The sequence below is a fragment of the Pelodiscus sinensis genome, unplaced genomic scaffold, assembly GCF_049634645.1.
Source record: "Pelodiscus sinensis isolate JC-2024 unplaced genomic scaffold, ASM4963464v1 ctg73, whole genome shotgun sequence".
In the NCBI taxonomy this organism is placed as follows: Eukaryota; Metazoa; Chordata; order Testudines; family Trionychidae; genus Pelodiscus; species Pelodiscus sinensis.
In genome coordinates this window covers 452,668-477,240 of record NW_027465876.1, presented here as the reverse complement: position 1 = coordinate 477,240, position 24,573 = coordinate 452,668, and the positions used below count along the sequence as shown (strand labels likewise).

General features: G+C 67.0%; 1 protein-coding gene and 1 long non-coding RNA gene across 3 annotated transcripts in view; one reads left to right on the top strand and one right to left on the bottom strand.

Moving 5' to 3' along the window:
• Positions 1 to 24,573, top strand: part of LOC142824214 (uncharacterized) — a 252,464-nt gene that overhangs the window by 45,057 nt on the left and 182,834 nt on the right. The window lies entirely within an intron of this gene.
• Positions 16,902 to 20,065, bottom strand: LOC142824216 (uncharacterized). Its single transcript, XM_075915943.1, has 3 exons — positions 19,907 to 20,065; positions 18,400 to 18,526; positions 16,902 to 17,482 (listed from the first exon to the last, which is right to left on the bottom strand). The coding sequence occupies exons 1-3, from the start codon at positions 19,947 to 19,949 to the stop codon at positions 17,044 to 17,046; spliced, it is 609 nt and encodes a 202-aa protein (XP_075772058.1). The 5' UTR covers positions 19,950 to 20,065; the 3' UTR covers positions 16,902 to 17,043.

Genomic DNA, 24,573 nt, shown 5'->3' with positions numbered 1-24,573 from the left:
GCCCGGGGGGCCGAGGCAGGGCGGTACCGTAGCGGGGTGGGGGGGCAGGGGGAGCTGAGCGCTCGGGGGGGCAGCCAGGGGGGCAGGGGGAGCTGAGCGCCCGGGGGGCCGAGGCAGGGCAGTACCGTAGCGGGGTGGGGGGCAGGGAGAGCTGAGCGCTCGGGGGGGCCGAGGCAGGGCGGTACTGTAGCGGGGTGGGGGGGCAGGGGGAGCTGAGCGCTCGGGGGGGCAGCCAGGGGGGCAGGGGGAGCTGAGCGCCCGGGGGGCCGAGGCAGGGCAGTACCGTAGCGGGGTGGGGGGGCAGGGGGAGCTGAGCGCCCGGGGGGCCGAGGCAGGGCAGTACCGTAGCGGGGTGGGGGGGCAGGGGGAGCTGAGCGCTCGGGGGGCCGAGGCAGGGCAGTACCGTAGCGGGGTGGGGGGGCAGGGGGAGCTGAGCGCCCGGGGGGCCGAGGCAGGGCAGTACCGTAGCGGGGTGGGGGGCAGGGGGAGCTGAGCGCTCGGGGGGGCAGCCAGGGGGGGCAGGGTGAGCTGAGCGCCCGGGGGGCCGAGGCAGGGCAGTACCGTAGCGGGGTGGGGGGGCAGGGGGAGCTGAGCGCTCGGGGGGCCGAGGCAGGGCAGTACCGTAGCGGGGTGGGGGGGCAGGGGGAGCTGAGCGCCCGGGGGGCCGAGGCAGGGCAGTACCGTAGCGGGGTGGGGGGGCAGGGGGAGCTGAGCGCCCGGGGGGCCGAGGCAGGGCAGTACCGTAGCGGGGTGGGGGGCAGGGTGAGCTGAGCGCTCGGGGGTCCGAGGCAGGGCAGTACCGTAGCGGGGTGGGGGGGCAGGGGGAGCTGAGCGCCCGGGGGGCCGAGGCAGGGCAGTACCGTAGCGGGGTGGGGGGGCAGGGGGAGCTGAGCACCCGGGGGGCCGAGGCAGGGCAGTACCGTAGCGGGGTGGGGGGCAGGGTGAGCTGAGCGCTCGGGGGGGCCGAGGCAGGGCAGTACCGTAGCGGGGTGGGGGGCAGGGAGAGCTGAGCGCTCGGGGGGGCCGAGGCAGGGCAGTACCGTAGCGGGGTGGGGGGCAGGGTGAGCTGAGCGCTCGGGGGGGCCGAGGCAGGGCAGTACCGTAGCGGGGTGGGGGGCAGGGGGAGCTGAGCGCCCGGGGGGGCGAGGCAGGGCAGTACCGTAGCGGGGTGGGGGGCAGGGTGAGCTGAGCGCTCGGGGGGGCAGCCAGGGGGGCAGGGGGAGCTGAGCGCTCGGGGGGGCCGAGGCAGGGCAGTACCGTAGCAGGGTGGGGGGCAGGGGGAGCTGAGCGCCCGGGGGGGCGAGGCAGGGCAGTACCGTAGTGGGGTGGGGGGCAGGGTGAGCTGAGCGCTCGGGGGGGCCGAGGCAGGGCAGTACCGTAGCGGGGTGGGGGGGCAGCGGGAGCTGTGCGCCCGGGGGGCCGAGGCAGGGCGGTACCGTAGCGGGGTGGGGGGGCAGGGTGAGCTGAGCGCTCGGGGGGCCGAGGCAGGGCAGTACCGTAGCGGGGTGGGGGGCAGGGGGAGCTGAGCGCCCGGGGGGCCGAGGCAGGGCGGTACCGTAGCGGGGTGGGGGGGCAGGGTGAGCTGAGCGCTCGGGGGGCCGAGGCAGGGCAGTACCGTAGCGGGGTGGGGGGCAGGGGGAGCTGAGCGCCCGGGGGGCCGAGGCAGGGCGGTACCGTAGCGGGGTGGGGGGGCAGGGGGAGCTGAGCGCTCGGGGGGGCAGCCAGGGGGGCAGGGGGAGCTGAGCGCCCGGGGGGCCGAGGCAGGGCAGTACCGTAGCGGGGTGGGGGCCAGGGCCGGAGGCGAGGGAGACCGTCGTGCCAAGCCCGGAGCTTAGGGCCCCCCAAAGGTCTGTGCATTGGGTGGAAGGGGCAGCGTCCCAGCCGCGTGCTGGCCTGGCCGGGCTGTGCCGCAGGCCAGGGGGGTGGGGATGGGCCCAGCCGCCCGCCCCTCCGCGCCCTTCGTAGCCTGGCCCCTCCTGTGCGCTGCAGGGCAGAGCCCGGCGGACTCTGGCCAGGCCCGGCTGTTTCCGCGCCGCGCTGCAGGGTGCAGGGGAGACCAAAGGGCTCCGTGACAAGGCTCGGGCTGCCTGGGGTGGATGAGGCGGGAGGGGCGGGCAGGGAGGAATCAGGCCAAGGGGGAGGCCAGGCGCTGGGGGCAGATTTCTGCGCCCCATCCCGAGAGGGAAGGGCATGGTTGGGGGAGGGCGGGAATGGGGGGGAGGCGCGAGGTTTACAGGATCAACTGGCCGAGGCTCCGCAGCCGACCGATCCGCGTCTGGAGCCGGCGGCGCGGCGGTGGCCATGTTCATTGAGTGAAATGGGGATTAGTTCAAGCCCTGCCCCTTTGCCTGGCGGGTAAATTCGTTTTCATGGCGCCGTCCACGGAGCCCTGCAGTCTGGACACCCCGAGGCGCTTGCTCTGGATTCTGAGCCTAGCGGAAGCAGTGGGACGTGCCCACGAAAGCTCAGAGACTGTCACCGGTTTTTAAGACTGGCAGACACGGCACCGCCCCCGCAGGCTGCACCAGGACGGTCGGCGGCGCTGGAGCCAGCCAGGCCTGGAGCAGGGGGACCATTTCAGAGTTTGGAGAGTGGGGGGGAGCGGCCTAAGTACAGAGGTTTCAGCAGTGTCACTACACGTCACCGGGGCGGGAAGAAACTCCACCTGCCCTCCCCACCGCACCACATCTCCATCTGGGCTACTGAGACCCTGGGAATGCTACTGTCATGGCAGACAGCATGGCCGGGAGCTGGCAGAGCCTGTAGCTCGGGCCTATGTAAAAGAAAGAAAATTAATTCACTATCAGACCCGCTCAGCTCCAACACTCACATGTTCTGACATCCTGTGGCAAGTCCCTTCTTAGTTGTTACTAGCGCTGCGGAGAGAGGACCCGTCCGGATGTGGAGAAATCCCTGGGACAGTCTCATCCTCATCGAACTTTGTGTTACGATCTTGGCTTTTGCGATCAATCCGTGGTCAGTGGCTTAGAGAATCTCTGGGACATTTCTCCTAGAACCTCGGATTAAGAGATCTAGAGCTTGGAAGAGAAACTGTCCTTTGAGCTCCCCCCTTTCCTGGGTTGCCTGTTGAAGTGAATGAGGTGTGAATGGGGGATGGAAGGGGAGCCCCTCCAGCAGCAGTCCCAAGGGTGGAGAGGGGCTGGGAGCCAGACCCAAGACAATCCCCGGGCAGTGAGCTCGTTCAGGAGACTGGACAGACAGAGGCCTTGGGAGTCCAGCAGCAAGTGCTGCCCTTGGAAGGACTCTCTCTGGAGCAGCGTGAGGAAAGGCCAGGTGATGGCTAATTGGCTGCATGAAGGCAGCTTGCAGAGGGACCCCAGATTTTCGTTTTGTCAACATGGGAGCAGCGATCTGGATCGGATCTGCAGAAGCCCGGCTTCACCCCCTCCCCCATCTAACTCACCTGGCCAGTGCAGCGAGGGGGAGCAACGTCTGGTAACAACAAGACGGAGTGTGTGTGTGAGTGTGTGTGTGTGAGAGCATGCATGAGTGTGTGTGTGAGAGCGTGCATGAGTGTGTGTGTGAGTGCTTGAGTGTGTGTGTGTGAGCGTGCATGAGTGTGTGTGTGTGAGAGCGTGCATGAGTGTGTGTGAGTGCATGAGTGTGTGTGTGAGTGCTTGAGTGTGTGTGTGTGTGAGCGTGCATGAGTGTGATGTATTCTATGTATATGATAAGTATGGATTGATCTATGTATGGTCAATACATGTGGCATGTTGCCTTATCCCCCTGAAAAAGATCCCGGGTGCTTCTTTTAAGCACAACACAGGCACCTGGGCACTATCTCAGCTCTGGAAGGGTGGGGCCCCTCACTCGCCTCCCATATAACAGCTCGAACGGCGAGAACCCCGTGGACTCCTGGGGCACTTCCCTGTACACAAACAGCAGGTGAGGTAGGGACTTGTCCCAGTCCTGCGGGTGTTTGTGCATAAAGGTCCGTAGCATCTGCTTCAGCGTCCCATTGAACCTCTCCACCAACCCGTTGGTCTGGGGGTGATACGCCCAGGCCCAGGGGTGCTGCACCCCACTCTTCTCCCACAAGCACCGGAGCAGGGCCGACATGAAGTTGGACCCCTGGTCCGTGAGAACCTCCTGGGGGAACCCCGCCCTGCTGAAAATGGTCAGCAGTGCGTCTGCCACCGTGTCTGCCTCGATGGAGGGCAGGGCCACGGCCTCGGGGTAGCGGGTGGCGAAGTCCACCACCACCAGGATGTATTTCTTCCCCGTCCGGGTCGCTCTGTTGAAGGGCCCCACAATATCCATCGCCACCTTCTGGAAAGGCTCCTCTGTGATGGGCAGGGGTCTCAATGCAGCTTTCTTCCTGTCTTGGCCCTTCCCCACTCGTTGGCAGGAGTCGCAGGACCGGCAGTACCGCTGGACAGCTGCAAACATCCCCGGCCAATAGAAGTTTTGGAGCAGCCTCAGCCGCGTGCGCCGGATCCCCTGGTGTCCCGAGAACGGGATGTCATGGGCCAGGTGTAGCAGCTTGCGGCGATACCTTTGGGGAACCACCAGCTGCCGCTGGAGCCCCCACTTGCCTACCGTCCCGGGGGAAAGCCATTCCCGGTACAGAAATCCCCTCTCCCACCGGAACTTCTCCTGGCAATCTCCTCCTAGGGGTTGAGCGGCACCCAGGTCAGCCCGGTCCCTCAGGGCCTGCAGGGAGGGATCTGCTCGCACCTCCGCCTGGAATTCAGCGGCTGGGGCTGGGACAGGGCCGTGGTTCCCCCCACTGCCTAGGTCCAACTCTAGGTCTGCTGGGACGGGGCCCTGGGCCCCCTGTTGGGGAACCTCCTCGAGTTCCGGGCCGCAAGCCCCTCGCTTGCTCTGGCTACGGGTGGTGACCAGCGTCCTGTGGGGTCCGTCTGGCCACCCCTCTAGGTCACCCCCCCATCAGCATCTCCGTGGGCAAGTGCGGGTGCACCCCCACTTCCTTGGGGCCCTCCTTGGCCTCCCACTTCAGATGCACCCTGGCTACGGGTACCTCAAAGGGGGTGCCGCCTATGTCCCTCAGTGTCAGCTGAGTGTCGGGTAGCATACGGTCTGGGGCCACTATGTCGGGCCGGGCCAGCGTCACCTCCGCCCCCGTGTCCCAGAAACCCGTCACCTTCCTGCCATCCACCTCCAGGGGTACGAGGCAGTCAGTCCACAAGGGCCTCCCTGCCCCCACCCGGTGCACGGAGAAATCCGCCTCCCGAGGGTCAGACCTCCCAGGGGAGGGGCACTGAACATCCTTCCCCCCACTCTGAGCGGAGGTTTTCCGGCCAGCCCCTGCCTCTGGGGCAGCCTGCCCTTCCTCCCGCCCAGCCAGTTAACCCTGGAACGTCCCAGGTCATGGGACCTGTTCTTGCGCCTGGTGCATTGAGCCCTCTTGTGGCCTCGTTGCCCACAGTGATGGCAAGTTAGGTTCTGTGGGCCCATTCGGGTCGGCTCTGCCCGGGCCCTGGCTGGTTTTCTGGGGTATCGATGACTGGTCCTGGTCCCTGGGGCTCGCCTCGGAGGTGTCTCTCTCCGTTGCTCAGCCGAGATCCGGTCTCTGCGCGGTTCCCTTTCTCTCCGGGACTCCCGTTCACACCCGGACCGGCTCTCCATGAACTCATCCGCCAGCCTCCCAGCCTCCTGGGGGTTCTCTGGTCTCCGGTCCTTGAGCCACAGCCTCAGTTTGGGTGGGCACGCTTCATAGAACTGCTTCATCAGGACCAGCTTGAGCAGCTCCTCTGCAGTCTGGGCTCCGACTCCAGACACCCACTTGCGGCAGTATTGCGCCAGGCGGGAGGCCAGGTCCACATAGGTCTCCCGTGGCCCTTTCTGTACCCCCCGGAACTTCTTCCTGTACATCTTGGGGGTCAGCCCGAACTTGTGCAGCAGGGCCTCCTTGACTCGGTTGTAATCCCCTGGCTGTAGGTCCTCCAGCTGACTGAGCACTCTGGCCGCCTCCTGGCTCAGTGCGGGGACGAGCTCCTGCAGCCAGTCAGCTGGGGGGACCCGTTGCAGTCCACAGGCCCTCTCAAAGGAGCTGAGGAACCCGTCTATGTCGCCCACGTCCTTCAATTGGGCCACCACGAGCCTCTCCAAGCATCTGGCAGTCCTGGGACCCTGGGGCCCATCCGCACTTGGCGCAGCCGGTGCCCTGCCGGTTCTCCGCTCTGCCATGGCCAGCTCATGCTGTCGCTGCCTCTCTCAGTCCTGGCGGTCCCTCTCTCGGTCTTGGCACTCCTTCTCTCGGTCTTGGCACTCCTTCTCTCGGTCTTGGCACTCCTTCTCTCGGTCTTGGCGGTCCCTCTCTCGGTCCTGGCGCTCCTTCTCTCGGTCCTGGCGGTCCCTCTCTCGGTCCTGGCGGTCCTTCTCTCGGTCTTGGCGGTCCGTCTCTCGGTCCTGGCGGTCCTTCTCTCGGTCCTGGCGGTCCCTCTCTCGGTCCTGGCGGTCCTTCTCTCGGTCCTGGCGCTCCTTCTCTCGGTCTTGGCGGTCCTTCTCTCGGTCCTGGCGGTCCTTCTCTCGGTCCTGGCGGTCCCACTCTCGGTCTTGGCGCTCCCTCTCTCGGTCCTGGCGGTCCTTCTCTCGGTCCTGGCGGTCCCTCTCTCGGTCTTGGCGGTCCCACTCTCGGTCCTGGCGCTCCTTCTCTCGGTCCTGGCGGTCCCTCTCTCGGTCCTGGCGGTCCCTCTCTCGGTCTTGGCGCTCCTTCTCTCGGTCCTGGCGGTCCCTCTCTCGGTCTTGGCGGTCCCTCTCTCAGTTCTGGCGGTCCTTCTCTCGGTCCTGGCGGTCCCTCTCTCGGTCCTGGCGGTCCCTCTCTCGGTCTTGGCGGTCCCTCTCTCGGTCCTGGCGGTCCCTCTCTCGGTCCTGGCGGTCCCTCTCTCGGTCTTGGCGGTCCCTCTCTCGGTCCTGGCGGTCCTTCTCTCGGACCTGGCGGTCCCTCTCTCGGTCTTGGCTGTCCCTCTCTCGGTCCTGGCGGTCCCTCTCTCGGTCTTGGCGGTCCCTCTCTCGGTTCTGGCGCTCCTTCTCTCGGTCCTGGCGCTCCTTCTCTCGGTCCTGGCGGTCCCTCTCTCGGTCCTGGCGGTCCCTCTCTCGGTCTTGGCGGTCCTTCTCTCAGTTCTGGCGGTCCCTCTCTCGGTCTTGGCGGTCCCTCTCTCGGTCTTGGCGGTCCCTCTCTCGGTCTTGGCTGTCCCTCTCTCGGTCCTGGCGGTCCCTCTCTCGGTCCTGGCGGTCCCTCTCTCGGTTCTGGCGCTCCTTCTCTCGGTCCTGGCGGTCCCTCTCTCGGTCTTGGCGGTCCTTCTCTCGGTTCTGGCGGTCCCTCTCTCGGTCCTGGCGGTCCCTCTCTCGGTCCTGGCGGTCCTTCTCTCGGTCCTGGCGGTCCCTCTCTCGGTCCTGGCGGTCCCTCTCTCGGTCCTGGCGGTCCCTCTCTCGGTCTTGGCGGTCCCTCTCTCAGTTCTGGCGCTCCTTCTCTCGGTCCTGGCGCTCCTTCTCTCGGTCCTGGCGGTCCCTCTCTCGGTCCTGGCGGTCCCTCTCTCGGTCTTGGCGGTCCTTCTCTCGGTCCTGGCGGTCCCTCTCTCGGTCTTGGCTGTCCCTCTCTCGGTCCTGGCGGTCCCTCTCTCGGTCCTGGCGGTCCCTCTCTCGGTCTTGGCGGTCCTTCTCTCGGTCCTGGCGGTCCCTCTCTCGGTCCTGGCGCTCCTTCTGTCGGTCCTGGCGGTCCTTCTCTCGGTCCTGGCGGTCCCTCTCTCGGTCTTGGCGGTCCTTCTCTCGGTCCTGGCGGTCCCTCTCTCGGTCTTGGCGCTCCTTCTCTCGGTCCTGGCGGTCCCTCTCTCGGTCCTGGCGGTCCCTCTCTCGGTCTTGGCGGTCCTTCTCTCGGTCCTGGCGGTCCCTCTCTCGGTCCTGGCGCTCCTTCTGTCGGTCCTGGCGGTCCTTCTCTCGGTCCTGGCGGTCCCTCTCTCGGTCTTGGCGGTCCTTCTCTCGGTCCTGGCGGTCCCTCTCTCGGTCTTGGCGCTCCTTCTCTCGGTCCTGGCGGTCCTTCTCTCGGTCTTGGCGGTCCTTCTCTCGGTCCTGGCGGTCCCTCTCTCGGTCTTGGCGGTCCTTCTCTCGGTCCTGGCGGTCCCTCTCTCGGTCTTGGCGCTCCTTCTCTCGGTCTTGGCGGTCCCTCTCTCGGTCCTGGCGGTCCTTCTCTCGGTCCTGGCGGTCCCTCTCTCGGTCCTGGCGGTCCCTCTCTCGGTCTTGGCGCTCCTTCTCTCGGTCCTGGCGGTCCCTCTCTCGGTCCTGGCGGTCCTTCTCTCGGTCCTGGCGGTCCCTCTCTCGGTCTTGGCGGTCCTTCTCTCGGTCCTGGCGGTCCTTCTCTCGGTCCTGGCGGTCCCTCTCTCGGTCTTGGCGCTCCTTCTCTCGGTCTTGGCGGTCCCTCTCTCGGTCCTGGCGGTCCTTCTCTCGGTCCTGGCGGTCCCTCTCTCGGTCCTGGCGGTCCCTCTCTCGGTCTTGGCGCTCCTTCTCTCGGTCCTGGCGGTCCCTCTCTCGGTCCTGGCGGTCCTTCTCTCGGTCCTGGCGCTCCTTCTCTCGGTCCTGGCGCTCCCTCTCTCGGTCCTGGCGCTCCCTCTCTCGGTCCTGGCGCTCCCTCTCTCGGTCCTGGCGGTCCCTCTCTCGGTCCTGGCGCTCCCTCTCTCGGTCCTGGCGGTCCTTCTCTCGGACCTGGCGGTCCTTCTCTCGGTCCTGGCGGTCCTTCTCTCGGTCCTGGCGCTCCTTCTCTCGGTCCTGGCGGTCCTTCTCTCGGTCTTGGCGGTCCCTCTCTCGGTCCTGGCGGTCCTTCTCTCGGTCTTGGCGGTCCTTCTCTCGGTCCTGGCGCTCCCTCTCTCGGTCCTGGCGCTCCCTCTCTCGGTCCTGGCGCTCCCTCTCTCGGTCCTGGCGGTCCTTCTCTCGGACCTGGCGGTCCTTCTCTCGGTCCTGGCGGTCCTTCTCTCGGTCTTGGCGGTCCTTCTCTCGGTCCTGGCGCTCCTTCTCTCGGTCCTGGCTGTCCTTCTCTCGGTCTTGGCGGTCCCTCTCTCGGTCCTGGCGGTCCTTCTCTCGGTCCTGGCGCTCCTTCTCTCGGTCCTGGCGCTCCTTCTCTCGGTCTTGGCGGTCCCTCTCTCGGTCCTGGCGCTCCCTCTCTCGGACCTGGCGCTCCTTCTCTCGGTCTTGGCGGTCCTTCTCTCGGTCCTGGCAGTCCTTCTCTCGGTCTTGGCGGTCCCTCTCTCGGTCCTGGCGGTCCTTCTTTCGGTCTTGGCGCTCCCTCTCTCGGTCCTGGCGGTCCCTCTCTCGGTCCTGGCGGTCCCTCTCTCGGTCCTGGCGGTCCCTCTCTCGGTCCTGGCGGTCCTTCTCTCGGTCCTGGCGCTCCTTCTCTCGGTCCTGGCGGTCCCTCTCTCGGTCCTGGCGGTCCTTCTCTCGGTCCTGGCGGTCCCTCTCTCGGTCCTGGCGGTCCCTCTCTCGGTCCTGGCGGTCCTTCTCTCGGTCCTGGCGGTCCCTCTCTCGGTCCTGGCGGTCCCTCTCTCGGTCCTGGCGGTCCTTCTCTCGGTCTTGGCGCTCCCTCTCTCGGTCCTGGCGCTCCCTCTCTCGATCTTGGCGGTCCCTCTCTCGGTCCTGGCGGTCCCTCTCTCGGTCCTGGCGGTCCCTCTCTCGGTCCTGGCGGTCCTTCTCTCGGTCCTGGCGGTCCCTCTCTCGGTCCTGGCGGTCCCTCTCTCGGTCCTGGCGGTCCCTCTCTCGGTCCTGGCGGTCCCTCTCTCGGTCCTGGCGGTCCCTCTCTCGGTCCTGGCGGTCTCTCTCTCGGTCCTGGTGCTCCTTCTCTTGGCCCTTTACTTCCAATTCCTTCGTCTGCAGCTGGATCTCCAGCCACCACAGCTCTGCTGGGCTGGTTCCTCCCCTGGGCGGACTATGGGTTGCAGGGTTCCTCTGGGCGGCTGTCCCGTCTCTCCGGTGGGCTCCAGTGCTCCACCCCCCCCTCAGAGTCTGAAATGCTCCCCGGTGGGGTCTGGCTGCTCCCCACTGGGACAGGATCCCAGCTCCGTGACTAGTGATTCTCCTCCCGCCAGGCAATCAGCTTAGGTTTAGGCAGGCCCCTCTCTCTGCACAGCCCCACCAGCTCTGCCTTCAGGAGTCGGGCGCAGGCCATCGGCCCGCTGGGCCCCTCGGTGCAGACTCACCAGTCTAGTGCTGCAGCGCCCCACGATTCCCAGGAACCGCTTCGCTCTGTCTCCAGCACGCCTGGCTCCAGGGCTCTTCCTTCTACTGTACCTTGACACTCGCTGCTGGGAGCTCCATCCACGGGGTGCAGCGCATCCCACTTCTGACACCAGTGTGGCAGCACGTCGGGGTTCCCCTGACGCCTGCACCCCCATACTGGCATGAACAGACCCCCCCAGCCAGTAGAACAGGGGGAGTTTACTGCTTCTCCAGGACACAGTGCAGCACAGATGGAATCTGGTTCCAGGGCAGGCCTAGGATGCCTCAGGCCCCCTTGAGATGGGGGAGACTGGGCCCCTAAATCCCAGCCCGTTGCTTGGGCTGCCTCCTCCATGATTACGGCAAAAACTAACCAACGTCCCTTCCAGCCCTGCCCCCCAGCCAGAGCCTGGCCTCCCCTCCTTCCTTTGTGTCTCTCCCTGGGAGGCAACTGGTCGGATAGGCTGGGAGCCTCTTGCATAATGACTCATCCCCTGTCCTGCTGGGCCGTGCTACAAAGAGCCGCCAGCAGAGGTCACCCACAGCCCACCGCCCAGCATAGCAGCCAGCAAGGTACCCACACTGCATCACACAGGAGAGCGGGGGCTAGTGGTTACAGCAGGGGCAGACCATCAGCATGGCCAGACTGGGTCAGGGGAATGGTCCGTCTAGCCCAGGATCCTGCCTGCCCACAGTGGCCACGCCCAGGGCTTCAGAAGAGACACACAGAAGAGGCGTCACCATGCTCCACCCGGTTGCCCATTCCCACCTCCTGCAAACCGGCTGGGGAGTCTGTCCCTGCCATCCTGGCTAGTGGCCACTGTTGGCCCCGTCTTGCTTGAAATGGCTTTGTTCTTATCGGAGCCCTGTTCTAGTCTGGGCCTTCCACCCTCTCCTGGCAAAGAGTGCCACCTGCGGAGTGCCCCCCCGGCACTGCACTGGGACCAGCACAGCCTGGGGGGGGGGGGAGAACACCCCCTGCTGAGTGCCCCCCCGGCACTGCACTGGGACCAGCACAGCCTGGGGGGGGGGGGAGAACACCCCCTGCTGAGTGCCCCCCCAGAACTGCACTGGGACCAGCACAGCCTGGGGGGGGGGACCCCCTGCTGAGTGCCCCCCCCCGTCACTGCACTGGGACCAGCACAGCCTGGGGGGGGGGAGAACACCCCCTGCTGAGTGCCCCCCCGGCACTGCACTGGGACCAGCACAGCCTGGGGGGGGACACCCCCTGCTGAGTGCCCCCCCCGGCACTGCACTGGGACCAGCACAGCCTGGGGGGGGACACCCCCTGCTGAGTGCCCCCCCGGCACTGCACTGGGACCAGCACAGCCTGGGGGGGGACACCCCCTGCTGAGTGCCCCCCCGGCACTGCACTGGGACCAGCACAGCCTGGGGGGGACACCCCCTGCTGAGTGCCCCCCCGGCACTGCACTGGGACCAGCACAGCCTGGGGGGGAGACACCCCCTGCTGAGTGCCCCCCCCGGCACTGCACTGGGACCAGCACAGCCTGGGGGGGGACACCCCTGCTGAGTGCCCCCCACGGCACTGCACTGGGACCAGCACAGCCTGGGGGGGGACACCCCCTGCTGAGTGACCCCCCCGGTACTGCACTGGGACCAGCACAGCCTGGGGGGATGACACCCCCTGCTGAGTGCCCCCCCAGCACTGCACTGGGACCAGCACAGCCTGGGGGGGGAGAACACCCCCTGCTGAGTGCCCCCCCCGGCACTGCACTGGGACCAGCACAGCCTGGGGGGGGACACCCCCTGCTGAGTGCCCCCCCCGGCACTGCACTGGGACCAGCACAGCCTGGGGGGAACACCCCCTGCGGAGTGCCCCCCAGCGCTGCACTGGGACCTGTACCCTCCCTTGAGCCCCCCACTCCCAGTTTGTAGCACAGGCCCCCAGCACTGCAGGACATGGGTCAGCACTGCCTGCCCAGAGAGAGCGCCCCCTACTGCCCCTGCATGCACCTCCCCAGAGTACGGTTCCCAACAGCCCCCCTTGCAGCCACGCCCTGAGGCTGCCTGGCCTGCCGTGGCCTGTGCGCCCGGTGGCTGTGCACTAGTCTGGGGGTGGCCCGTGCGCCCGGTGGCTGTGCGCTAGTCGGGGGGTGGCCCATGGGCCCGGTGGCTGGGCACTAGTCTGGGGGTGGCCCGTGCGCCCGGTGGCTGTGCGCTAGTCGGGGGGTGGCCCATGGGCCCGGTGGCTGGGCACTAGTCTGGGGGTGGCCCGTGCGCCCGGTGGCTGGGCGCTAGTCGGGGGGCGGCCCGTGGGCCCGGTGGCTGTGCGCTAGTCGGGGGGCGGCCCGTGGGCCCGGTGGCTGTGCGCTAGTCGGGGGGCGGCCCGTGGGCCCGGTGGCTGTGCGCTAGTCGGGGGGTGGCCCGTGGGCCCGGTGGCTGGGCGCTAGTCGGGGGGTGGCCCGTGCGCCCGGTGGCTGTGCGCTAGTCGGGGGGTGGCCCGTGGGCCCGGTGGCTATGCGCTAGTCGGGGGGTGGCCCGTGGGCCCGGTGGCTGGGCGCTAGTCGGGGGGTGGCCCGTGGGCCCGGTGGCTGGGCGCTAGTCGGGGGGTGGCCCGTGGGCCCGCTGGCTGTGTGCTAGTCGGGGGTGGCCCGTGGGCCTGGTGGCTGGGCGCTAGTCGGGGGTGGCCCGTGGGCCCGCTGGCTGTGTGCTAGTCGGGGGTGGCCCGTGGGCCTGGTGGCTGTGCGCTAGTCGGGGGGTGGCCCGTGGGCCCGGTGACTGGGCGCTAGTCGGGGGGGTGGCCCGTAGGCCCGGTGGCTGGGCGCTAGTCGGGGGGTGGCCCGTGGGCCTGGTGGCTGGGCGCTAGTCGGGGGGTGGCCCGTGGGCCTGGTGGCTGGGCGCTAGTCGGGGGGTGGCCCGTGCGCCCGGTGGCTGTGCGCTAGTCGGGGGGTGGCCCGTGGGCCCGGTGGCTGTGCGCTAGTTGGGGGGTGGCCCGTGGGCCCGGTGGCTGTGCGCTAGTCGGGGGGTGGCCCGTGCGCCCGGTGGCTGTGCGCTAGTCGGGGGTGGCCCGTGGGCCCGGTGGCTGGGCGCTAGTCAGGGGGGTGGCCCGTGGGCCCGGTGGCTGTGCGCTAGTCAGGGGGGTGGCCCGTGGGCCCGGTGGCTGGGCGCTAGTCAGGGGGGTGGCCCGTGGGCCCGGTGGCTGTGCGCTAGTCGGGGGGTGGCCCGTGCGCCCGGTGGCTGTGCGTTAGTCAGGGGGGTGGCCCGTGGGCCTGGTGGCTGGGCGCTAGTCGGGGTTGGTCCGTGGGCCCGGTGGCTGGGTGCTAGTCGGGGGTGGCCCGTGGGCCCGGTGGCTGGGCGCTAGTCGGGGGTGGCCCGTGGGCCCGGTCCTGGGCGCTAGTCGGGGGTGGCCCGTGGACCTGGTGGCTGGGCGCTTGTCGGGGGTGGCCCGTGGGTCCGGTGGCTGGGCGCTAGTCGGGGGTGGCCCGTGGGCCCGGTGGCTGGGCGCTAGTCGGGGGTGGCCCGTGGGCCCGGTGGCTGGGCGCTAGTCGGGGGTGGCCCGTGGGCCCGGTGGCTGGGCGCTAGTCGGGGGTGGCCCGTGGGTCCGGTGGCTGGGCGCTAGTCGGGGGGTGGCCGGCCCGGGCAGTAGTGGGGCTCTGTCACACACGGGCCTGGCAGCAGGGCTGCTGGTGGCGGGAATCCCGGTCCCCGTGGCAGAGTGAGCCCCGGCCACAGGCTGTGCTGCCGGGTCCCTTTGCAGGTCTGGGTGCGTGTGGGCAGGGGCGAGCTGTTCCTGCGTGGCCCGAGTGACGCTGCCGGTCTGGGGCACCCTCGGGCGCCTGGCTGCCGTGGCGAAGGGAGGCGGGATGGGACACAGGCCTTTGCCCGCTGGGGCCCCTGCTGGAGGGCAGGGCACTGGCTGGCTCAGTGACGGGATAGGACATGAGGCCTTTCCCCCCAGGGCGCAGGGCCCAGCACTGATGGAGATGGGGACTGGCTGACTTGTGGGGTGGGCAGAGGAGTTAGGGGGCTCCACGTGTCAAGCCTGCCCTGGGGCCAGGCATAGGGCAGGGCACAGACATGGGTCCTCCCCAGACACAGCGTGGGGGCAGTGCCCCCCCCCATTTTATGTGCCTGCCTCCATGTCTCCACTTATCCCCTTGGGTCTCTCAGCAGGCCCGTCCCTTGTGTTACTGGGGCAACTTGCTCCGATCCCTCCTGGCGCTTCCTTCCTGCCCCCCTTGCACCCTCGGCTTCCCTCCGCCCCCCAGCCAGGCAGCCCGAGTGTCTAATGCCCCCACCGGCTTCCCCAAGGGGCACCGAGGCTGCAGTGGGCAGAGCGGTTCCCACCCCTATCCCCCCTCACAGGGGCGATATTTGCCCTTGGGGGGCTTTCAAAGGGGAGGCAGCAGGGCAGCCATGGGACGTGAGGGGGCTACTGAGGAAGGGGGGTCCTTGCTGCAGCTCCGTGCTGCCTGGACAGTGGCAGGGAATGTTCAGGGGGAGAGCTGGAGTGATCCTAGGGGAGTTCAAGGGGCAGTTTGGGGGGTACACGGGGGCATGTTTTGGGGGAGAGCTGGAGTGAGCCTAGGAGGGTTCAGGGGGCAGTTTGGGGGGTACACGGGGGCATGTTTTGGGGGAGAGCTGGAGTGAGCCTAGGGGATTTCAGGGGGCAGTTTGGGGGTACACGGGGGCATGTTTTGGGGGAGAGCTGGAGTGAGCCTAGGAGGGTTCAGGGGGCAGTTTGGCGGGTACACGGGGGCGTGTTTTGGGGGTGTGCTGGAGTGAGCCTAGGAGGATTCAGGGGGCAGTTTGGAGGGGTACACGGGGGCATGTTTTGGGGGAGAGCTGGAGTGAGCCTAGGGGGCTTCGGGGGCAGTTTCGGGGATACACGGGGGGCATGTTTTGGGGGTGAGCTGGAGTGAGCCAAGGAGGCTCAGGGGGCAGTTTGGTGGGTACACGGGAGCATGTTTTGGGGGAGAGCTGGAGTGAGCCAAGGGAGGTTCAGGGGGGAGTTTAAGGGGTACACGGGGGCATGTTTTGGGGGAGAGCTGGAGTGAGCCAAGGAGGCTCGGGGGCAGTTTGGGGGGTACACTGGGACATGTTTTGGGGGAGAGCTGGAGTGAGCCTAGGAGGATTCAGGGGGCAGTTTGGGGGAGTACACGGGGGCATGTTTTGGGGGAGAGCTGGAGTGAGCCTAGGGAGGTTCAGGGGGCAGTTTCGGGAGTACACGGGGGGGCATGTTTTGGGGGTGAGCTGGAGTGAGCCAAGGAGGCTCGGGGGCAGTTTGGGGGGTACCCTGGGACATGTTTTGGGGGAGAGCTGGAGTGAGCCTAGGAGGCTCGGGGGCAGTTTGGGGGGTACACTGGGACATGTTTTGGGGGAGAGCTGGAGTGAGCCTAGGGAGGTTCAGGGGGCAGTTTGGGGATACGCGGGGGCATGTTTTGGGGGAGAGCTGGAGTGAGCCTAGGAAGGTTCAGGGGGCAGTTTGGGGGGTACATGGCATGTTTTGGGGGAGAGCTGGAGTGAGCCTAGGGGGGTTCAGGGGGCAGTTTGGGGGTACACGGGGGCATGTTTTGGGGGAGAGCTGGAGTGAGCCTAGGGAGGTTCAGGGGGCAGCTTGGGGGTACACGGGGGCATGTTTTGGGGGAGAGCTGGAGTGAGCCTAGGAGGATTCAGGGGGCAGTTTGGGGGTACATGGGGGCATGTTTTGGGGGAGAGCTGGAGTGAGCGTAGGGGGGTTCAGGGGGCAGTTTGGGGGTACATGGGGGCATGTTTTGGGGGAGAGCTGGAGTGAGCATAGGGGGGTTCAGGGGGCAGTTTGGGGGTACATGGGGGCATGTTTTGGGGGAGAGCTGGAGTGAGCATAGGGAGGTTCAGGGGGGAGTTTGGGGGTACACGTGGGCATGTTTTGGGGGAGAGCTGGAGTGAGCCTAGGGGGGTTCAGGAGGCAGTTTGGGGTTACACGGGGGCATGTTTTGGGGGAGAGCTGGAGTGAGCGTAGGGGGGTTCAGGGGGCAGTTTGGGGGGGTACACGGGGACATGTTTTGGGGGAGAGCTGGAGTGAGCGTAGGGGGGTTCAGGGGGCAGTTTGGGGGTACATGGGGGCATGTTTTGGGGGAGAGCTGGAGTGAGCCTAGGAGGATTCAGGGGGCAGTTTGGGGGGGTACACGGCATGTTTTGGGGGAGAGCTGGAGTGAGCCTAGGGAGGTTCAGGGGGCAGTTTGGGGATACGCGGGGGCATGTTTTGGGGGAGAGATGGAGTGAGCCTAGGAGGATTCAGGGGGCAGTTTGGGGGGGTACACGGCATGTTTTGGGGGAGAGGTGGAGTGAGCGTAGGGAGGTTCAGGGGGCAGTTTGGGGGTACACGGGGGCATGTTTTGGGGGAGAGCTGGAGTGAGCCTAGGGGGGTTCAGGGGGAGTTTGGGGGTACACGGGGGCATGTTTTGGGGGAGAGCTGGAGTGAGCCTAGGAGGGTTCAGGGGGCAGTTTGGGGGTACACGGGGGCATGTTTTGGGGGAGAGCTGGAGTGAGCCTAGGGGGGTTCAGGGGGCAGTTTGGGGGTACATGGGGGCATGTTTTGGGGGAGAGCTGGAGTGAGCCTAGGGGGGTTCAGGGGGCAGTTTGGGGGTACACGGGGGCATGTTTTGGGGGAGGCTGGGTATAAGTGGGCCCTGCCCCTCTGTGGGCTGGTTACTGGCTGTGATGTGTGGGGCGTGACATCCAGCCCCTCCCCCGAGATGGAAGAGACCCCAATGCCTGAGCCTGCCACTGGTTTATTGAGCAACAGAGGCAGTTCCAGCTGCAGAGCCCAGGGGGTGCCATAGGGAGGAGCCAGCCCTGCCCCCCCCGCGGGGAGCACCTGAGGCTCCAGGCATGCCCTGGGCCTGCGGTATCTCCTCACTGGAGCCACTGCATGCAGGTGACCCAGCGGGTGCTCAGCCAGGTGTGCAAGGCCTCAGCAGCGGGGTGGAGGGTCTGGTGCAGGGCCTTGGCATAGGCTGCCAGGTCACGCTCCATCTCCTGCAGCCCCAGCTTCTGGGCACAGGCAGCCAGCCGCTCCTGCAGCCGCAGCCTGGAGGGGATGATGCCTGTCTGGGTGTCAAGGAGGATCTTGCCGTACTGCTCCACCAGCTCCAGTGGACTCTCTGCGTAGGACGCCAGGGCGGCCCGCAGCGACGACACGTAGGGCTGCAGCTCTCTCTCCAGCACCCACAGCGCTGCCAGCAGCACCTCCAGCTGCCTGGCCAGGGCCCGGAGCGGCGCCTGGGCCGCGGGGGGCACCGTCCTTGCTAGGTCATCTGCGACGCTCTCCATTGTCTTAAGGAGCTGCCACCGCCTGCAAAGAAGGGAGACGGCGGGAGAGACCCAGGGGCTGCTGGCTCCGGCTGACCCACGGCGGAGAATTGGCTCCGGGGGGTAAGGGCGTCCCAAGGCCAGGGCACTGGTTGGCGCAGCAGAGCTGCCCTGCATCCGGCCCTGGCCTCCATGTAGTTCCCAGGGCCAGACATGGACCCGAGCCTGACTGAACCCTCAGCGCCCCTGGTGAGCTGGTGCGGTTGTGAGGCCAGACACGGGGTAGGATTCTAACCAGCAGGGACAGACTGTGGCTAAGCAGGCCAATTGCATGGGGCCAGTGTCCCAGCCACTGGGCAGAAGAGGCATGGCCAGGAGCCCCAGCCAGGAGAGGAGTCCTGAAAGACACGTGCCCCAGCTGGAGCGGCAAGGGAGCCAGAAAGTCCCTGCTTGAGTGGCATGTGGAGTGGGGGAACCTGCCCCCCACCCCTCTGCCTTAAACCGTGCATGGAGCAGAGCAAGTTCCTGGGCAGCCTTGGGCAGGAGCGTTTGGCGGGGAGGGGCGGGGCGGGGCAAGCCCCCAGTGGGAGCATTGGGTGGGGCAGGGGAGCCCCGGGCAGGAGCGATGGGCGGGGCGGGGGAGCCCCGGGCGGGAGCGATGGGCGGGGCGGGGGAGCCCCGGGCGGGAGCGTTGGGCGGGGCGGGGGAGCCCCGGGCGGGAGCGATGGGCGGGGCGGGGGAGCCCCGGGCGGGAGCGACGGGCGGGGCGGGGGAGCCCCGGGCGGGAGCGACGGGCGGGGCGGGGGAGCCCCGCACTGTCTTCAGTAGGCACTCCAGGAATAGATGAATCGTCTGAGCCGGGTGCCGCTCTCGGGTGGACTCTGGCTCCCCGTGCTCTCGCCCCACTGCTCCTGGGCACCGGGGTGCCCCACCCCTGGCCCGAGGGGGACAGCGTCTTACTGAATCTCCTGGCCCAGCTCGGATTTCTGGCTCAGGACCAGCATCGAGTTGAGAAGCTCCTCCACGTAGCGCGAGACGGCCTCTGTGGCCTCGTCCAGCCTGCTGGGCTCCGCTCCGCGGCAGGAGGCTGGGAAAGGAAAGAGCGCGCCGGTGTCACTGCTGGCCCCAGGGCTGCCCTGCCGGGAGGGGCATGTGGCCACTGCACGGGGAGGCAGCCCAGGACTTCTGCCTTTTTTCTCCAGCTCGGGGAGGGGAACGAGACCTAGTGGTTGGAGCTGGGGGGCTGCAATCCAGGACTCCTGGCTTCTATCCCAGTTTTGCCACAGCCCCGCAGTGCGAGTGTCTTCCCACCAGACAGTGCGCAACCACATACCGATGCTCATGATAATAATAAAACGTATTTCATTAGAAAATATCGGCCGTTCCCGTGACGGGGATTTTCCCCATTTGCTTGCCGGACAGGAAGCTCAAATACTGAACTGTCGGGTTCAAAGCGGACACCTGGCAACCCTCACTTGGGAGGAGCAATGACTCCTTCTCGTGTGACACCGTGGGCGCTACTGCCCAGGCACCCCCAGCAGGACATGGCAGAGCACAGGCTGAGCCATGTGGGCCAAGGGGTTTCCCGAGGGCCTAGGGCCTGGCAGCAAACAGGGCTCTGGTGCTGGCTGGTTGCAGCTGGGCATGTCTGGGGCCTTGCCAGAGGAACAGGCTGCCCGCTGGACCAGGGGCCGCGTGCTTATCCCTTCCCCTTGGGGTGTCTCTCTTCAGACACCTGGCCGCTGTTCTCACCGGCTCTGCTGGCTTTTCTCTCAGACTCTGGAGCAGAGGCTAGCGAGGGTGTTAGGCAAAATTTGTGCCACCGCCACGCAGCAGGGCCCCGAACCTGGTGCCCAGCTTAGCCCGACCCTGGGGGGGGGCGGGGAGCTTGTATTGCCCCCTGCCCCCTCCAGTCTGGTGGGTGGAGGAGGAGCAGGCAAACCGAGGGATGACAGGGGAGCGGAGGGGAACTAAACTGGCGTCCCCTAGCATGGCGCCCGGGGGCAACTGCCCCCCGCTACGCCCCTGCCCTGGAGCCCTCTTGTTGCCTGGCTGTAGCCCCTCCGCGGGGCGGGGCGGGGCGGGGCGGGAAGGAGGCTTTTGTTCTGCTGCTCTGTCATTGCTGCAGTGAGCCTGCGTTCGCGCCCAGGGAGACAAGCCGGAAACGCCGGGACCCAGGGAACAGAGCCCCCAGTTCAGGGCTTCCCTGACAACAGCCAGACACAGGGCCTGAGCCGGAGCCTGCCTGAGCGCTGCTGCCTGGGATGAATCTAGACCCCACTGTCCTGATCCAGGCCTCAGGGCTCCGGCTGGGACGTCAGGAGCCACTCTGGGACCCGACCCTCAGACTGAAAGCCTGGGACCGGCCCAGGGAGGGGCACCAAACTGCACTCCTGCCCTGCTCCTGGGTGAGTCCGGCTCCCAAGAGACGCACTGTCAGCCAATGGGGCTGCACCAAGACACTCACCGACCAGCACGGCCAGGGCCAGGACTGCAGTGAGAAGCCTCATGCTGGGAGCTTGCCTGAGAACCTGGCAGGATGGAGGAGAAAGACGGGCCAGAGCCTGGGGGAGCGGGTGGGGGTAACGCAGGGGCACTCCCACCCCCTCCTGTCATTCATTAACCGCAGACGACCTGGCCATGGGCTCTGTCTACAGGCCAGTGCTGGGGGCCCGAATGGGGGTGGCTTTGCTAGTTACACCTCTGGCCTAAGCAGCTGGTCCAAGTTGGGGGCCCGGCGCTGTCTCAGCTGGGCTTCCAGACTCCGGTATCAGTCTGAATGTGGCCGTGTTTATTCACAAGGTGCGTACGGAGTCCTGCTTCTGCAAAGCAGGGACAGCAGGAGGCATGAAAGCCCAAGGCCTGCCCGGAGCTTGCTGGAACTCCGCACCGTGTGCTGGCAGCTGTTTGCACAGCGAAGACCCTCCCTTTGCACTTGGCAGGGAGACACACAAATGCCGACTGTCAGGTCCAGAGTACAGCCTGCTATGCTGACGCCTCTCGTCTCATGGAGTGTTTCCATTCGCAGGCCTTTGCCTTCTACTGTAACTGTGGGGCAGGGACGCCCCTGCGCCCGGGTGCGAGCCTGGAGCTACTGTAACACGCGTAAGGCACAGCACTAGTGTAACCAGGCGTGCTCTGGGGCACTATTGACAGCAAATTGCTTACACAGTGTTTCCAATTTTATTTGGCCACGGAACCCTTTTAAACTCAAAAGAATTGTGCGGGACTCCTGAGAACAGCCCAAGAATACTTTCTGCGACACGGCGCTGGCCTATTCGCATTCAGTCACCCACGTGAGCCACGCTCCCTGAGCGTGAGTGCGGGGTCTAGGACAGACCGCCTCACGATGGACTGACTGCGCGCGCGGCGCTGGCCTATTCGCATTCAGTCACCCACGTGAGCCACGCTCCCCCAGTGTGAGTGCGGGGTCTAGGACAGACCGCCTCACGACGGACTGACTGCGCGCGCGGCGCTGGTCTCGCATTCAGTCACCCACGTGAGCCACGCTCCCTGAGCGTGAGTGCGGGGTCTAGGACAGACCACCTCACGACGGACTGACTGCGCGCGCGGCGCTGGCCTATTCGCATTCAGTCACCCACGTGAGCCACGCTCCCTGAGCGTGAGTGCGGGGTCTAGGACAGACCGCCTCACGACGGACTGACTGCGCGCGCGGCGCTGGTCTCGCATTCAGTCACCCACGTGAGCCACGCTCCCCGAGTGTGAGTGCGGGGTCTAGGACAGACCACCTCACGACGGACTGACTGCGCGCGCGGCGCTGGCCTATTCGCATTCAGTCACCCACGTGAGCCACGCTCCCCCAGTGTGAGTGCGGGGTCTAGGACAGACCGCCTCACGACGGACTGACTGTGCGCGCGGCGCTGGCCTATTCGCATTCAGTCACCCACGTGAGCCACGCTCCCCCAGTGTGAGTGCGGGGTCTAGGACAGACCGCCTCACGACGGACTGACTGTGCGCGCGGCGCTGGTCTCGCATTCAGTCACCCACGTGAGCCACGCTCCCTGAGCGTGAGTGCGGGGTCTAGGACAGACCACCTCACGACGGACTGACTGCGCGCGCGGCGCTGGCCTATTCGCATTCAGTCACCCACGTGAGCCACGCTCCCTGAGCGTGAGTGCGGGGTCTAGGACAGACCACCTCACGACGGACTGACTGTGCGCGCGGCGCTGGTCTCGCATTCAGTCACCCACGTGAGCCACGCTCCCCCAGTGTGAGTGCGGGGTCTAGGACAGACCACCTCACGACGGACTGACTGCGCGCGCGGCGCTGGCCTATTCGCATTCAGTCACCCACGTGAGCCACGCTCCCCCAGTGTGAGTGCGGGGTCTAGGACAGACCGCCTCACGACGGACTGACTGCGCGCGCGGCGCTGGTCTATTCGCATTCAGTCACCCACGTGAGCCACGCTCCCTGAGTGTGAGTGCGGGGTCTAGGACAGACCGCCTCACGACGGACTGACTGTGCGCGCGGCGCTGGTCTATTCGCATTCAGTCACCCACGTGAGCCACGCTCCCTGAGCGTGAGTGCGGGGTCTAGGACAGACCGCCTCACGACGGACTGACTGCGCGCGCGGCGCTGGCCTATTCGCATTCAGTCACCCACGTGAGCCACGCTCCCTGAGTGTGAGTGCGGGGTCTAGGACAGACCACCTCACGACGGACTGACTGCGCGCGCGGCGCTGGCCTATTCGCATTCAGTCACCCACGTGAGCCACGCTCCCCCAGTGTGAGTGCGGGGTCTAGGACAGACCGCCTCACGACGGACTGACTGTGCGCGCGGCGCTGGTCTATTCGCATTCAGTCACCCACGTGAGCCACGCTCCCTGAGTGTGAGTGCGGGGTCTAGGACAGACCGCCTCACGACGGACTGACTGCGCGCGCGGCGCTGGTCTCGCATTCAGTCACCCACGTGAGCCACGCTCCCCCAGTGTGAGTGCGGGGTCTAGGACAGACCGCCTCACGACGGACTGACTGTGCGCGCGGCGCTGGTCTATTCGCATTCAGTCACCCACGTGAGCCACGCTCCCTGAGTGTGAGTGCGGGGTCTAGGACAGACCACCTCACGACGGACTGACTGCGCGCGCGGCGCTGGTCTCGCATTCAGTCACCCACGTGAGCCACGCTCCCCCAGTGTGAGTGCGGGGTCTAGGACAGACCGCCTCACGACGGACTGACTGCGCGTGCGGCGCTGGCCTATTCGCATTCAGTCACCCACGTGAGCCACGCTCCCCCAGTGTGAGTGCGGGGTCTAGGACAGACCGCCTCACGACGGACTGACTGCGCGTGCGGTGCTGGCCTATTCGCATTCAGTCACCCACGTGAGCCACGCTCCCTGAGCGTGAGTGCGGGGTCTAGGACAGACCGCCTCACGACGGACTGACTGCGCGCGTGGCGCTGGCCTATTCGCATTCAGTCACCCACGTGAGCCACGCTCCCTGAGCGTGAGTGCGGGGTCTAGGACAGACCGCCTCACGACGGACTGACTGTGCGCGCGGCGCTGGCCTATTCGCATTCAGTCACCCACGTGAGCCACGCTCCCTGAGTGTGAGTGCGGGGTCTAGGACAGACCGCCTCACGACGGACTGACTGCGTGCGGCGCTGGCCTATTCGCATTCAGTCACCCACGTGAGCCACGCTCCCTGAGCGCAGGGTCTAGGACAGACCGCCTCACGACGGACTGACTGCGCGCGCGGCGCTGGCCTATTCGCATTCAGTCACCCACGTGAGCCACGCTCCCTGAGCGCAGGGTCTAGGACAGACCGCCTCACGATGGACTGACTGCGCGCGCGGCGCTGGCCTATTCGCATTCAGTCACCCACGTGAGCCACGCTCCCTGAGCGCAGGGTCTAGGACAGACCGCCTCACGACGGACTGACTGCGCGCGCGGCGCTGGCCTATTCGCATTCAGTCACCCACGTGAGCCACGCTCCCCCAGTGTGAGTGCGGGGTCTAGGACAGACCACCTCACGACGGACTGACTGCGCGCGTGGCGCTGGCCTATTCGCATTCAGTCACCCACGTGAGCCACGCTCCCTGAGTGTGAGTGCGGGGTCTAGGACAGACCGCCTCACGACGGACTGACTGTGCGCGCGGCGCTGGTCTCGCATTCAGTCACCCACGTGAGCCACGCTCCCCCAGTGTGAGTGCGGGGTCTAGGACAGACCGCCTCACGACGGACTGACTGTGCACGCGGCGCTGGCCTATTCGCATTCAGTCACCCACGTGAGCCACGCTCCCTGAGTGTGAGTGCGGGGTCTAGGACAGACCGCCTCACGACGGACTGACTGTGCACGCGGCGCTGGTCTCGCATTCAGTCACCCACGTGAGCCACGCTCCCTGAGCGTGAGTGCGGGGTCTAGGACAGACCGCCTCACGACGGACTGACTGTGCGCGCGGCGCTGGCCTATTCGCATTCAGTCACCCACGTGAGCCACGCTCCCCCAGTGTGAGTGCGGGGTCTAGGACAGACCGCCTCACGACGGACTGACTGCGCGCGCGGCGCTGGCCTATTCGCATTCAGTCACCCACGTGAGCCACGCTCCCTGAGTGTGAGTGCGGGGTCTAGGACAGACCACCTCACGACGGACTGACTGCGCGCGCGGCGCTGGCCTATTCGCATTCAGTCACCCACGTGAGCCACGCTCCCTGAGCGTGAGTGCGGGGTCTAGGACAGACCGCCTCACGACGGACTGACTGCGCGCGCGGCGCTGGCCTATTCGCATTCAGTCACCCACGTGAGCCACGCTCCCCCAGTGTGAGTGCGGGGTCTAGGACAGACCGCCTCACGACGGACTGACTGCGCGCGCGGCGCTGGTCTCGCATTCAGTCACCCACGTGAGCCACGCTCCCTGAGTGTGAGTGCGGGGTCTAGGACAGACCACCTCACGACGGACTGACTGCGCGCGCGGCGCTGGCCTATTCGCATTCAGTCACCCACGTGAGCCACACTCCCCCAGTGTGAGTGCGGGGTCTAGGACAGACCACCTCACGACGGACTGACTGCGCGCGCGGCGCTGGCCTATTCGCATTCAGTCACCCACGTGAGCCACGCTCCCCCAGTGTGAGTGCGGGGTCTAGGACAGACCGCCTCACGACGGACTGACTGCGCGCGCGG

Coding starts and splice junctions, on each gene's coding strand:
- LOC142824216 (XM_075915943.1), bottom strand. CDS start 19,949: ATGAGGCTTCTCACTGCAGTCCTGGCCCTGGCCGTGCTGGTCG. Junction 18,527..19,906: donor GGCCCTGGCCGTGCTGGTCG/GTGAGTGTCTTG, acceptor TTCCTTTCCCAG/CCTCCTGCCGCGGAGCGGAG. Junction 17,483..18,399: donor GAGCTGGGCCAGGAGATTCA/GTAAGACGCTGT, acceptor CCTTCTTTGCAG/GCGGTGGCAGCTCCTTAAGA.